General features: G+C 54.3%; 1 protein-coding gene across 1 annotated transcript in view; it reads left to right on the top strand.

The window, feature by feature from the left end:
- Nucleotides 1-2,125: 2,125 nt before the first annotated feature.
- The window catches only part of UBE2O (ubiquitin-conjugating enzyme E2O), a 17,329-nt gene continuing 6,033 nt past the window's right edge, over nt 2,126-13,421 (top strand). The window contains exons 1-14 of the mRNA XM_011950077.1: nt 2,126-2,181; nt 2,378-2,488; nt 4,993-5,090; nt 5,582-5,645; nt 6,532-6,675; nt 7,128-7,237; nt 7,381-7,531; nt 7,756-8,228; nt 8,688-8,842; nt 9,094-9,206; nt 9,295-9,423; nt 9,783-9,875; nt 10,873-11,569; nt 11,831-11,967. Coding sequence (XP_011805467.1) covers nt 2,170-2,181; nt 2,378-2,488; nt 4,993-5,090; nt 5,582-5,645; nt 6,532-6,675; nt 7,128-7,237; nt 7,381-7,531; nt 7,756-8,228; nt 8,688-8,842; nt 9,094-9,206; nt 9,295-9,423; nt 9,783-9,875; nt 10,873-11,569; nt 11,831-11,967 — 2,487 coding nt within the window. The 5' untranslated portion in view covers nt 2,126-2,169. The remainder of the gene's footprint in view (nt 2,182-2,377; nt 2,489-4,992; nt 5,091-5,581; nt 5,646-6,531; nt 6,676-7,127; nt 7,238-7,380; nt 7,532-7,755; nt 8,229-8,687; nt 8,843-9,093; nt 9,207-9,294; nt 9,424-9,782; nt 9,876-10,872; nt 11,570-11,830; nt 11,968-13,421) is intronic.

The following is a 13,421-nucleotide window of genomic DNA, read 5'->3' as shown; positions in this document are numbered from 1 at the left end:
GCTTCAGCCTCAGAGTTGACACCTCAGTTTCCCCTGCATTCCCGAGGGTGCAGTTAGGCTGAACAGAGTGTCCCATCAGTGCCTGCACTGATTTAGGTCTGTGTCTGCGCTGCTCTTGCCTCCTTTCCTGGCTGCTCTCTCAGGGACCCCCAAGTGGTGGAGGCAGCCCTCCCGCCACATGTGGTGCAGTCCCCCTTGCTTTGGAGTCTGCTGTCCTGCAGCTTCTGACTTCTCTGGGAGCAGTTGTGGCTTTTTGAAGTCTAAAATGGGAGCAGGGGATTAAGATAGGGTGGGGCAGCGCAAAAAATACCATGTCTCAGAGTGGAGATTTGGGCACAGAGGGTTACAGCACAGAATGTTCTTTGAGTTAGAAAAGTGGCACCCTCACACCAACATGCCCCTGCAGCCTCCTTGGGTCTTGAAGCAGAGATAAGGAGAGCCTGACCTTTCAGGGGTCTTCACCCTGCAGCTCACAGGGCCGGTGATCACAGCTGCCGGCCTTGCTGAGCACCTCCTCTGTACTGTGCACCATGTGCCACCTGTGGTCCACTGCCTTGGTGACTCCACCTCAGCCATGCTGAGATGGCTGCCGTCATCCCTCCTTCCACGTGTCGGCAGGAGTGGTTTGCTAGACTTTCCTGTGTCTGACTCGAGAACCCTGCATTTACTGGGCTCGTTGTCATTTGAAACTTGGCATCATACCTGGATGCAGTGGCTCAGGCCTGTAATCCCAGCACTTTGGGAGGCTGAGGCAGGCAGATCACAAGGTCAGGAGTTGGAGACCAGCCTGGCCAACATGGTGAAGCCCCAGCTCTACTAAAAATACAAAAATTAGCTGGGTGTGGTGGCACGTGCCTGCAGTCCCACCTACTTGGGAGGCTGAGGCAGGAGAATTGCTTGAACCTGGGAGGCAAAGGTTGCTGTGAGCCCGAGACTGTGCCATTGCACTCCGGTCTGGGCAATATAGCAAGACTCCGTCTCAAAAAAAAAAACAAACAAACAAAACTTGGGCTCACGAGTTCCTGTGGGACTCTCTGCACTGCTGGTTGGTGCTGGGGTCCATTGCTTTTCTTTCCTTTTTTTGTGAGTCATGTTCTTCTACTAACAGAGTTTGTTTTAGTTGTCGTTGCCAGCAATTAAGTGACCTTGAGCCAGTGTCTTCCTTTTTCAGCGACTTGGTTCTCCTTTCTTGGCGGTGAACTCTCGGTGCCCCCAGGTCAAGGGAGGCCACCACGGAGGAGTGTCTGGTTGGCAATTTGAGGAAACCGCTCTCCAGGCACGTGGTTTGGGGTCTTGGAGGTGGACACACACAGAGACCTGTCCATGATTATGACCCAGTGAAGAACCATTGAGGAGCTGCCCCAGGTTGGAGGAACCAGCTAAAAAAGAAGGCAGGCTGGCCTGGTGGGAGCGTCTCCTGCCTGGGCTGTTGGGAGATAGAGCAGCAGGAGGCAGCGGCCGCTGCCAGTTGTGCATAAAGGGACAATCAGGTGCTCGTGCAGTTGGCCGGGCTCCAAGAGCCAACCATCCTGAGGGTTACTTAGCAGCCTGCGGGGCTCCAAGCACAGCAGATAAGGCGCAGGCCACAGCTGGTCAGGAGGATAACCCAGATTAGAACGTGGTGTCCGGTGATAGCCAGGCTTCAGGATGACCCACCGCAGCCCAGTGTCCTCCTCCCCCAGCCCACTCTCCCTCAGCACTGATCAGCTAGGGCAGGCACTTGCAGAGGGCAGAAAAAAGATTTAACGCAAAGCAAATGTTTTGCTCTCTGTAGAATGGGCTGTTAAATCCTTCATTAAAGTGCGACCTTATGTGATCTGTCATTGAGCCCCACTGTTCAGCGTGAGGAAGGATACCTCCGGTGAGCCGAGTGTTTGCCTTTGGTGGGCGAGACAGTGACTGCAGGGGCCCCAGGAGGCCTGTGGACATGACGCGCTCCGCCTTGGGTTGCGGTGCTGGCCGGAGGTGTGTGCGGTCTGTGAAAATGCTGCTAGTGGAAGGCTTAGGATTTGTGCACTTAGCAGTGTGGATGTGACACTTCAGAAGTTGGAAGAAAACCGTATTCTGTGTTGGCTTTAGAGCCCATTCTCTCACATCTCTCATGTTTCCATTCTTTTACAGCTGAAACTAGAGGACCGTTCTGTGGTGCCCCGAGATGTGGTCCGGCACATGCGATCTACCGTGAGTCCTGCGTCCCCACCCCAGCCCTGGGCCTGGGGGCAGCCACCTTAGGGACTTGAGCCTGCCCACCTTGTACTCTGTATGTGGGAGAGCTGGCCAGCTCCGCAGGGGGCGTGCTGGGGTTGCCTGGGCTGGGTCTCCCATGGTGACCAGGGCTGCTGCATCGTGGGACCTGCATGCCTCCTCCCTCCCCCAGGACAGTCAGTGTGGCACGGTGATTGACGTCAACATCGACTGCGCCGTCAAGCTCATCGGCACCAACTGCATCATCTATCCTGTAAACAGCAAGGACCTGCAGCACATCTGGGTGAGCCAGCCCTGTCTCCTCATCATGCTTTCTGGGCCCTCTGGTTCTCTCGGCGGCACGACCTGTGCGCTACAGCCTCCTCCCCGCTCTTGCCAAGCACAGCCTTCCTGGGTCAGAAGGCGGAGCACGGCAGCCAGCTGGCTCCCATAGCCTTGTTGTCGCTGCTTTCAAGTAAGCCATTTAGATGTGAGGTCAGGACGTGCCCTTCCCCAACCCCAGCATAGGCTGCCAGTGTGGTTATCTTTAAGTATTTTCCTTTCTCCTCTAATATTTCTTTTAAAAAAATTAATTATTTCCAATTATTTATTTTTTTAATGATTTTAAACTTACCAAAAGTTGTAAATTCCTGTGTCCCTCTCATCCGGGTTCCTCAGCTGTTAAGATTTCACTCCATTTGCTCCATCACCTTCCCTCCCTCCTCCCCGAGATCCCCCTCCAGTCTTTTTTATTCCCAAAACATTTGAGAGCAAGCTACAGATATGATGCCCTGTCACCCACCCCCAACTACACACACCTCTTGTGTATTTTCCAAAAATACGGACAACCTCCTGTGTAACCACCATATGACCCCCAGATTGAGAAATGGACGTTGATAATTACTGTCCAGTCCACAGACCACATGCAGTTGTCCCAACACTACTGTTTTCTTCTTTGCGGATCCAGGACCCAATTCAGGAACACATCTTACATTGAGTTGTCATCTCTTCATTTTCTCTCCAATCTGGAATCATTTCCCAGCCTTTCTTTGTCTTCCATGCCCTGAACAGTGATACATTCAGTAACTTGACCCTCAGCCTGGGTCTGTCTGGTGTTGCCTCATGCCCACGGGTTCTTTGCAGACCCGCCGCAGAGCTCTGCCCTGGTCCATGGTACCCCATAGCCAAAGTGCTGGGGTTGTTCACTTTGACCCCTGGTCATGTTGTTGTCCACCAGATCTCTCCACTATAAACTCACCATTTACCCCCTTTAAGTGATTGTATTTTGTGGGGACATAGTCCCAGATTATGTCTATACCCTGTCATTTGTCAAACTGAAATCCTCCAGTTTTGGCGTCCATTCACAGTTCTGCCTGCACCAGCCATTGCTCTGATGTTGCTAAATGGTGGTTTTATGACTCCCTTGTTCCCCCTCATTTCTTTTAGCTGGCATTCTGCTCTGTAGAAGAGCTTTATCTTCTGCCCCATTTATGTATTCATTTTTTTTTATCGGTATGAACTTAGAGATTTCTGTTTTATTCATTGGTTATAATTAATTACTACTATTATCTGTTCTGTTGTTTAGATGGTCCCAGATTTAGCCAGTGGGAGCCACTTCAAGCTGGCTTTCATGTCCTTCTCACATGGCCCTTTCTGTTGGTTTTTTAAGCACTTTCTTTCTTTCTGGCGTGAGGTGTGCCAGGCTCATCTTGTACTTTTTGTAGTCCAGCCCCAGAATCAACCATTTCTCCAAGAAGCCTCATTGCTTTCAGAGAAGGGTATTTTTAAAACCCAAGATCTGGATGCTAGGTGTGCTAATTGCTACTTGGCCCTTTTGGGACACACTAGGAAATACACATGTGTTACATGTATACACACATCTAAATATATCACTGCCTGCAGTATGTGTATATTAAAATATATGAGTTCAGGCAGAGTTCACAGGTGCGGTGGCTCACGCCTATAATCCCAACACTTTGAGAGGCTGAGGCAGATGGATCACTTGAGCTCAAGAGTTTAAGACCAGTCTGGGCAACATGGTGAAACCCCATCTCAACCAAAAAAAATATGAAAAAATTGGCCAGGCCTGGTGATACATGCCTGTAGTCCCAGCGACTCAGAAGACTGAGGTGTGCGAGTCACTTGAGCCCATAGATGGAGGTTACATTGAGCCAAGATCATACCATTGCACTCCAGTCTGGGCAATAGAGCAAGACCCTGTCTCTAAAAAAATAAAAATAAAGTAAAATAAAATATGTGAGTTAATCCTGATACATCCACTTCCACCTAAACACCTCAGGACTCCTCTTCCCTCTCCTCCTTCCTGCTCCCTTTCTGTTAGTAAACACCTGGGCACCTTCTCCAACAGTGAGGGCCTTGGCTCTCGATATCCTTGATGTGTTAACGTATTTACTCAGAGCACTGTCCATATAGCCATCCCCCAATGGTGTGGCTGCCTCCTCTGCCTGCCACCTCCACAGCCTACTTGCCAGGTTTCCTGTGTCCATAGTTGTCCCATGTCCATGGATGCCATCAGGCCTCTGCCCCTGCATCACCCACCCCGTTCCCTCCAGGCAGCCCCACAGCCAACACCACTTCCTCCTCACTGGGAAGAGCAGCTGGGATGCAGCCTAGAACTTGTAGGGAGGGCCTGCTGCTGCAGCTGTTTAGGGCTAGTAGCCAACCGGTCCAGACAATGAGCCATGTAGATCCTCCCGCTTCCTGTCTCAGTGGGGCATAGAGGAATCTGTGCCCTGGACATGGACATTGTCTGCTGTGTCTCACTGCCCCTGCCCCCTTGGTCTGCAGCCCTTCATGTATGGGGACTACATTGCCTATGACTGCTGGCTGGGGAAGGTCTACGACTTGAAGAACCAGATCATCCTGAAGCTATCCAACGGTGCCAGGTAGAGTCTCACCACCAGAGAGCCATCGGCTTGGGAAGGACAGCCTCTTGGAAAGAGGGGAGGAGGAGGGTGTTTCCTCCTGGGGACAGTGATGACAGGTTTGATCAAGGGCAGTGACAGATGTTGCAGGCATCCAGGGCCTGCAAATCAGGGCCTGACCTTGTACCATTCTCCTTATCTGCCGTGGCCTAATTCTGTTGCTCAGTTTCTGATCTGTCCTGGCATAGGGAGAAACATTTTCATTGAGGGTATCTGCTGGAGGCTGATGCTTTACTTGAGGCACTGTGAGGGTGCTGAGCAAGCAATTCAGTGGCACTTGGGGTCTTGTTCATTGTGGGAGAGTTTCTTGTACTACCTCGGGCTGTTAATGGTTGAAAACGAATTGTGCTATTAGGGCATGTGGCACATTGGCATCTCAGGATTGCAACTGTTTGGTACTCACTGTGTCCCCTCTGATTTAGACCAGACTAAACCTCTGTTCTCTGTTTTAGGTGCTCCATGAACACGGAAGATGGCGCCAAGCTCTACGACGTCTGCCCGCACGTCAGCGACTCGGTAGTGTGCTCCATCCAGGCCAGCACCCTTCTCTGATCGCTCAGTCCTCTGGAAGGAGGACTTCTTAGCAAAGACCTTGTAGCTGGACCCAGCTAAACAGAGCGGTTTCCTAGAAAAGGGGCGGGTGCGCGCCAGAGGATCTGAAAGTTTGGGTATAGGCAGAAAATATTAGAACCTATTTTTTTTTTTTTTTCTTTGAGACAGAGTCTCACACTGTTGCCCAGGCTGGAGTGCAGTGGTGTGTTCTCAGCTCACTGCAACCTCAGCCTCTTGAGTAACTGGGATTACAGGCATGTGCCACCACGCCCGGCTAATTTTTATATTTTTAGTGGAGATGAGGTTTCACCGTGTTGGCCAGGCTGGTCTTGAACTCCTGACCTCAGGTGATCTGCCCACCTCAGCCTCCCAAAGTGCTGGGATTACAGGCATGAGCCACCGCGCCCACAGTATTAGAACTTTTATTTGCATTTTTGTTAGCTTTTTTCTCATCCTTTAAGGTCCCACTTTGTCTCTCTCAGTACAGGATGATGTAGTAGTTACAATAGTACATGGACACACACAGCAATCAAGTAGATATACAGGAGGTGCGTGAGCAAACAGGTTTCAGGACCACTGCTCTCTGGAGCCTTGTTCCTCAGAGTGTGAGCCCTTGACCAAGGAGCATGGAATGAGTCACCTATGTTTGAACAAGGGTGCCAGGTGACCTCTGCGGACCCGGGGTTTGGGAAGTGCTGATCTGGAGCCACAGGACTTGTTTCAGGGCGTGTGGGGCCTCTGTGTGAGTGGGCTTCTGCAGGTGGGCAGCCGGCAGGCACAGGCGTGGAGAGCATGGTCGCCCAAGGAGACACCGCTCACAGGGACTTTCCTCTGGCCCCACATCCTGCAGGGTCTCTTCTTTGACGATTCCTATGGCTTCTACCCAGGCCAGGTGCTCATTGGCCCTGCCAAGATCTTCTCCAGCGTCCAGTGGCTGTCAGGTGTCAAGCCCGTGCTCAGCACCAAGAGCAAGTTCCGAGTGGTGGTGGAAGAGGTGGGTCTGGGCCCAGGGCCAGGAAACCGAATCCTTGACCTCTGCACCCTGGAGCTGAGCTGCTGCTCCTTTCCTGCCCGCTCTGAGGGTTGAGCCCCACTCTTTGACATCTGGACCCTGTTGATCTCAAAGGGCTTTGAGGATAAAGGGAACCCAGGCTCTGGTCATAGTGACCAAAAGACAGACGTCCCCCAGCCCAGCCCTGTACCAAGGTGGGAGGGTGGCAAGTGGCAGTACCAGTGGCCCCTGGCTGGTATGAGCAGTGACACTGGTCCTAGGCATTGGGTGTGGGCCGTGGTTACAGTTGGGGTCTGCTCTGATGTGTCTGTACTTGGTGCTATACTAGGAAGATCAGTTTCCTGCTCTGGAGGTCGAGTGGGCTTTGGGCAACTGGCTAAAGAGAGTGCTGTCAGAGCCTGCCCTGACTGGCGTGTCCCACCTGCCATCCCCAGGTGCAGGTTGTAGAGTTGAAAGTTACATGGATTACCAAAAGTTTCTGTCCAGGGGGCACGGACAGCGTCAGCCCCCCACCCTCTGTCATCACCCAGGAAAACCTAGGCAGGTGAGCACGCCCTTACTGCCAGCAACCCACAGGCACGCGCGGAACAGGCCTCTGGGCCCTGGCCACATGCCCGGGGAGGCTCAAGAACACTGCTGGCCTCCCAGGAGTCCAGCTCAGCTCACCCCCACTTCTTTCCCAACCAGGGTGAAGCGTCTCGGATGCTTTGACCATGCTCAGCGGCAGCTTGGGGAGCGCTGTCTGTATGTCTTCCCAGCCAAGGTAGAGCCAGCCAAGATTGCCTGGGAATGTCCAGAAAAAAACTGCGCCCAGGGGGAGGGCTCTATGGCCAAGAAGGTATGTCCTTGGGGTTGGGGGTTGGTGGGCATTTGAGGAACTGGCCTTGAGCCATTTCCATGGCCAAAAAGGACAGTCTCTGCTTTAGGCCTTGGGGGGCAGCCCTGATGACCCTTGCCGGCTACTCAGGTGTATACAACTGTCATTCCCCCCAGCCTGAGATGCCTAAGACCAAGCCTGCCCAGGTGCACCTCAAGCCCGTCCTCTCTGCTCCGCCCTTGCAGGTGAAGCGCCTGTTGAAGAAGCAGGTTGTGCGGATCATGTCGTGCTCCCCAGACACGCAGTGTTCCCGGGATCATTCCATGGAAGACCCAGACAAGAAGGGGGAAACCAAAGCCAAGAGTGAAGCGGAGTCTGCCAGCCCCGAGGAGACGCCCGACGGCTCTGCCAGTCCAGTGGAGATGCAGGACGAGGGTGCAGAGGAGCCCCACGAGGCAGGAGAGCAGCTGCCCCCATTCCTGCTAAAAGAAGGCAGAGATGACAGGCTGCACTCGGCAGAGCAGGACGCAGATGATGAGGCTGCTGACGACACAGACGACACCAGCTCGGTGACCTCCTCTGCCAGCTCCACCACTTCCTCCCAGAGCGGCAGTGGCACAAGTCGCAAAAAGAGCATCCCCTTGTCCATCAAGAACTTAAAGCGCAAACACAAAAGGAAGAAGAATAAAATCACTCGAGATTTCAAGCCAGGGGACAGGTAAACTTGGAGTTGTGCCCCTCCCCAGCGGCGTCAGCGTGAAGCCAGGCAGAGTGCGCGTCCCCTGGATGTGCGTGCCTGCGCTCGCGCACACACCTCTGCATGCCTTGTAGTGGCTCAGGGACGCCCATCCGAGACAGGGTAGGCGCCTCGGGTAGGCCGTGGTGGAAAGCAGAGACTGAGGAGTGGTGCAGAGGGTGGGATGGTGGTGGCCTTAAGCTTGGCCTTCTGGGAACACATTTGCCTGAGCTCTCCCAAGTGGGTCCCGTTCTCAGAGAATGCATGGCCTCGGAACCCTGGGTGAGCTTCCGGTGCACCAGAAACTCATCCTGCCAACCTGGGATTCAGAGTTTCAGGTTACTAAGCCCACAGGGACAGGAAGGGACAGAAAGATTCTCTGCCCTTTCCGCGGGCGGGGGTGGGGTTTGCATGGCCTGCTGACTGGCCTGCATCTGGCAGGGTGGCAGTGGAGGTGGTGACCACGATGACCTCAGCCGACGTGATGTGGCAGGATGGCTCTGTGGAATGCAACATCCGCTCCAACGACCTCTTTCCTGTACACCACCTGGACAACAATGAGTTCTGCCCCGGAGACTTCGTGGTAGATAAGCGAGGTAGTGCCAGCTCTGGAAGGGCAGCCAGCAGGGTGGTCGCCAGTGAGGGCCCAGGTTGGGGCTTGTGGAGAATGGGCAGTGGATCTGGGGTCAGAGCTAAAATGAGGTCCAGAAGGGGACTGCCCTCATGAAGGGGTCTCACCGCTTCCAAGACGGGGGAAGGTCACGGTTTGCACCCTGCACTGGCTTGAGATGTGGGCTCCTTAGCCGGGATCCCTTAGCCAGTCACATTCCTTCCTCTGGTTCCCTAGTCCAGAGCTGTCCAGACCCTGCTGTCTACGGCGTGGTACAGTCTGGGGACCACCTCGGCCGTACCTGCATGGTGAAGTGGTTCAAGCTGCGGCCGAGTGGGGACGATGTGGAGGTGTGTGCAGCCCCTACTGCTTACTTCAGGTGGGCTCTGGGGTTAGGTGTAGGACCCGTAGCTCATGACAACCTGTCCTGTGCCACAGCTGATTGGAGAAGAGGAAGACGTGAGTGTTTACGACATTGCTGACCACCCTGACTTTAGGTTCCGTACAACTGACATCGTCATCCGCATCGGCAATACTGAGGACGGGGCTCCTCACAAGGAGGATGAGGTGTGCCTTCCAATCCCAGCTCTGGATCGCTGCTCACTGCCCTGTGCACCAGCTGCAGTCCCTGAAGCTGCCACCAGGTGGCTCTAGGAGACAAGACCTGAGTGTCCTCTGGGCTCAGTGTCCCCAGGAGGGCAGCTGCCCCAGAGTCAAGCTGCTGCTCAGCCCTAGCAGCCGCAGAAGGACTTGTTTCCCTGCCTCACTTCTGGGGTCAGGCTTCTTCAGCTGCCGCTGGTTACATTTACCAGAGGAGCTAAGTTCTTGTCACAAGCTGGGTGGGCATGTCAGTCACTGCAGAGCACAGGAGGGGCTGGGGAGCTGGAGCTTGAGCTGGACCCCCTGACTTTGTCCCCTTTGCCCAGCAGCCATCGGTGGGCCAGGTGGCCCGTGTGGACGTCAGCAGCAAGGTGGAGGTGGTGTGGGCTGACAACTCAAAGACCATCATCCTGCCCCAGGTGAGGCTCTGGCAAGACCCCCCGCTGGGCTTGTGACTGTGGCAGCTTGGGCTGGGGACCACAGTCGTGTAGCCAGAAGATGGGCTCTCGGGTCTTCCTGGTGAGATCTCAGCGAAAGCATGAGGGGCAAGGCAGGCATGCCACACAGCCCTTGGTGCAGGGTTGGGGGCAGCCCGCAGTTGGCCCACCAGCCTTGCCTCTCCCAGCAGTCTCTTCCCGGCCATCCATCGCTGGTGCGTGTAGACTTTCACAGACCTCCAGGATTCTCCTGGATTGTGAGCTCACTGTGCTGCGAAGAAAGCAAGTTCTCTCCTAAAAGGAGATGGAAACTTTCCTACCACCCTTTCTAGAAAGCTCTAACAGAGAAGGGGAGAAAGGAGCTGATGCAGTTCTAACCCCAGCTGCTGGGTCCTGAGCAGAAGAGCTACACGGGCTCTCCTTCCCTCGCCTCCTGGTTGGAGCCACACAGCCCAGCTTTCCTCTCCTGGTCCGCACAGGGGGCGTGAGTGGGAGTGGGAATGGCTTGCCCCATCACCTTAACGGCCATTCCAGGGAAGGCAGCAGGATATGTCGGCCCTTCCACGTGTCCCCTCCTGTAATATGTTCCCAGCTCCCAGTGCAGCCCCACAGGGGCCTCCTTGGCTGTATCATCAGCTGACCCTGAGCTTTTCAGGTGTAGGGCTGGGCCTGCCAAGGTCCCCTACTGCCTTGGGCAGATGCTGACCAAGTGCACAGAGCGGGAGGGGAGGCTGGAACAGACCACTGGCTGGGGCTTTGGGTCCGGCTTAGGGGTGGCACAGGTGAAGGGCCTCTCCCAGAGACCTAGGGACTGCAAAATCCAGAGCAGAGGGCGGGGAAAGAGTGGAATGAGGTTGCCAAGGCCTCATGAGCCCAGTCCCCATCAGCTGTGCGGATCAGGGATCCCCAGAGCTCCTCCTCAGTGGTAGGGAGGTGACTTCCTGTCTGCATTACCGTGGCACTTCCCTTCTGCCCCCAGCACTTGTACAACATCGAGTCTGAGATTGAGGAGTCAGACTACGATTCGGTAGAAGGCAGCACCAGCGGGGCATCCTCGGATGAATGGGAAGATGATAGTGACAGCTGGGAAACGGACAATGGGCTGGTGGAGGACGAGCACCCCAAGATAGAGGAGCCCCCCATCCCACCCCTAGAGCAACCAGCGGCCCCTGAGGAGGACAAGGGAGTGGTGATCAGTGAAGAGGCAGCCACAGCTGCTGTGCAAGGGGCTGTGGCCATGGCCGCCCCCATGGCCGGGCTGATGGAGAAGGCTGGCAAGGACGGGCCGCCCAAGAGCTTCCGGGAGTTGAAAGAGGCCATCAAGATCCTGGAAAGCCTCAAGAACATGACCGTGGAGCAGCTGCTGACAGGCTCGCCCACCTCTCCGACTGTGGAGCCTGAGAAGCCAACTCGGGAGAAGAAGTTTCTAGATGACATTAAGAAGCTACAGGAAAACCTCAAGAAGACCCTGGACAATGTGGCCATTGCAGAGGAGGAGAAGATGGAGGCGGTGCCCGACGTAGAGCGCAAGGAGGACAAGCCCGAGGGGCAGTCACCTGTGAAGGCTGAGTGGCCCAGCGAGACCCCGGTGCTCTGCCAGCAGTGTGGTGGCAAGCCTGGCGTCACCTTCACCAGCGCCAAGGGCGAGGTCTTTTCCGTGCTGGAGTTTGCACCCTGTGAGTCAGCCCTTGCCCGGTCTTTGCCTTCCCCGCCTTCTCAGGGCTCCTGTTTGTGTCACCAGATCTGGGTACAGGGTGGTTAGTCCCCTTGCCGGCCCCCAGCTGCTGCCCCCAAACCATTTCACTGTGTGATCACAGTGCTGAGGCCAGGAGCGGCGAGTGGAAAGTCTGTGGCTGTGTTCACCTTTCCAGCCAGGTTTGCAGACGGAGCTCCAGGGCTTCTCCGTGAGGGACTGACTGTTCTCTTTCCCCCTCTAGCAAATCATTCTTTTAAGAAAATTGAGTTCCAGCCTCCAGAAGCCAAGAAGTTCTTCAGCACAGTGCGGAAGGAGATGGCGCTGCTGGCTACCTCACTGCCTGAGGGCATCGTGGTCAAGACTTTTGAAGACAGAATGGCAAGTGGGCTTGGCATGGGCAGGTGCAGATGTGTTTTGTGGGCGCCCAGTGCCCAAGAGGTCACCAGCCTTGGATCCCCAAACCTCTGGGGCTGACTGGCACCTGCGAAAACATTCACCCACCCACCTATCACAGGGGCAGTCACAGGCGCAGTCAGGTGAGGGCTGACTCAGCCGTGTGTCCAGGCCAGATGGTTCTTTTTTTCCTCCCTCCTTTAAAAAATTGCTTTGAAATAGGCCGGGTGTGGTCGCTCACAACTGTAATCCCAGCACTTTGGGAAGCCGAGGTGGGTGGATCACCTGAGGTCAGAAGTTCGAGACCAGCCTGACCAACCTGGTGAAACCCCGTTCCTACTAAAAATACAAAAATTAGTCAGATCTGGTGGCAGATGCCTATAATCCCAGCTACTCGGGAGGCTGAGGCAGGAGAATCACTTGAACCGGGGAGGCAGAGGTTGCAGTGAGCTGACATTGTGCCACTGTGCACTCCAGCCTGGACAACAGAGTGAGATTCCCATCTCAAAAAAAAAAAAAAAATTACTTTGGAATTAATTATATTATGATTACTCCTCAAGCCTACTTTTCTTTTTGAAAAACTAAGACATTACAGATCCTTTGAATGGGAATGGAAGAGCTAAAGTTGCCTTTGACCAGCCCTCACTTCTGTCTCTCCCTGAATCGTAGGCCTCTTCCCACACCCAGAGGATTATTAGAAGTTTAGTGGGTCTCCTTCCAAATGGATGCCCTTTTTTTATATTTTTACATTTTTTATACACTCTCATATTTTCACATTCTCATATGTCACCGTAAGTACATGGTATTTTGTATGATTTGTTTACACACAGAGTATGTCATTGTACACATCATCTCTAATTTGCTGAAGACCAACCCGTGTTGATTCATATTATCTAGTTTCTTCCTTTTTACCTGCAAAGCAGGACAACAGCATGTGGCCACACCACATTCCATTTTCCCACTCCTCTGTTCACGGACGGGGCCTAGTGTCTCTGAGTCATGTTTACTGAGGCAGCGTTGAGTGCCTCCTCCAGGATCAAGCAAGCCCGTTTGCCTGCCACCTTGTTTACTCAACAGTCCCTTACTGGGCCTGTGCAGCGAGCCAGGCACCATGCTAGACTCTGAATCTGAGCCTGAGGCCCCAGTTCTGGCCCTGTCCTGGAAGGGAGTAAAGAAAAGAAAGAGCAGGGATCCTGAGAGCAGCCAAGCGGGGCACTGTTGAGGTGGGCCCGGAGTAGCCACAACCCTGGAACAGGGCTAGGCAGAGCCCTAAGTCCCAGTGCTGCTTGAGATTCTTTTTTCTTTTTTTTTTTTTTTTGAGACGGAGTCTGGCTCTGTGGCTCAGGCTGGAGTGCCATGGCGCCATCTCCGCTCACTGCAAGCTCCGCCTCCCGGGTTCACGCCATTCTCCTGCCTCAGCCTCCCGAGTAGCTGGGACT

Source organism: Colobus angolensis, unplaced genomic scaffold, assembly GCF_000951035.1.
Source record: "Colobus angolensis palliatus isolate OR3802 unplaced genomic scaffold, Cang.pa_1.0 Scaffold1, whole genome shotgun sequence".
Classification (NCBI taxonomy): Eukaryota; Metazoa; Chordata; class Mammalia; order Primates; family Cercopithecidae; genus Colobus; species Colobus angolensis.
The sequence above is the reverse complement of the archived record's forward strand: the minus strand, read 5'-3'. Positions and strand labels throughout refer to the sequence as shown.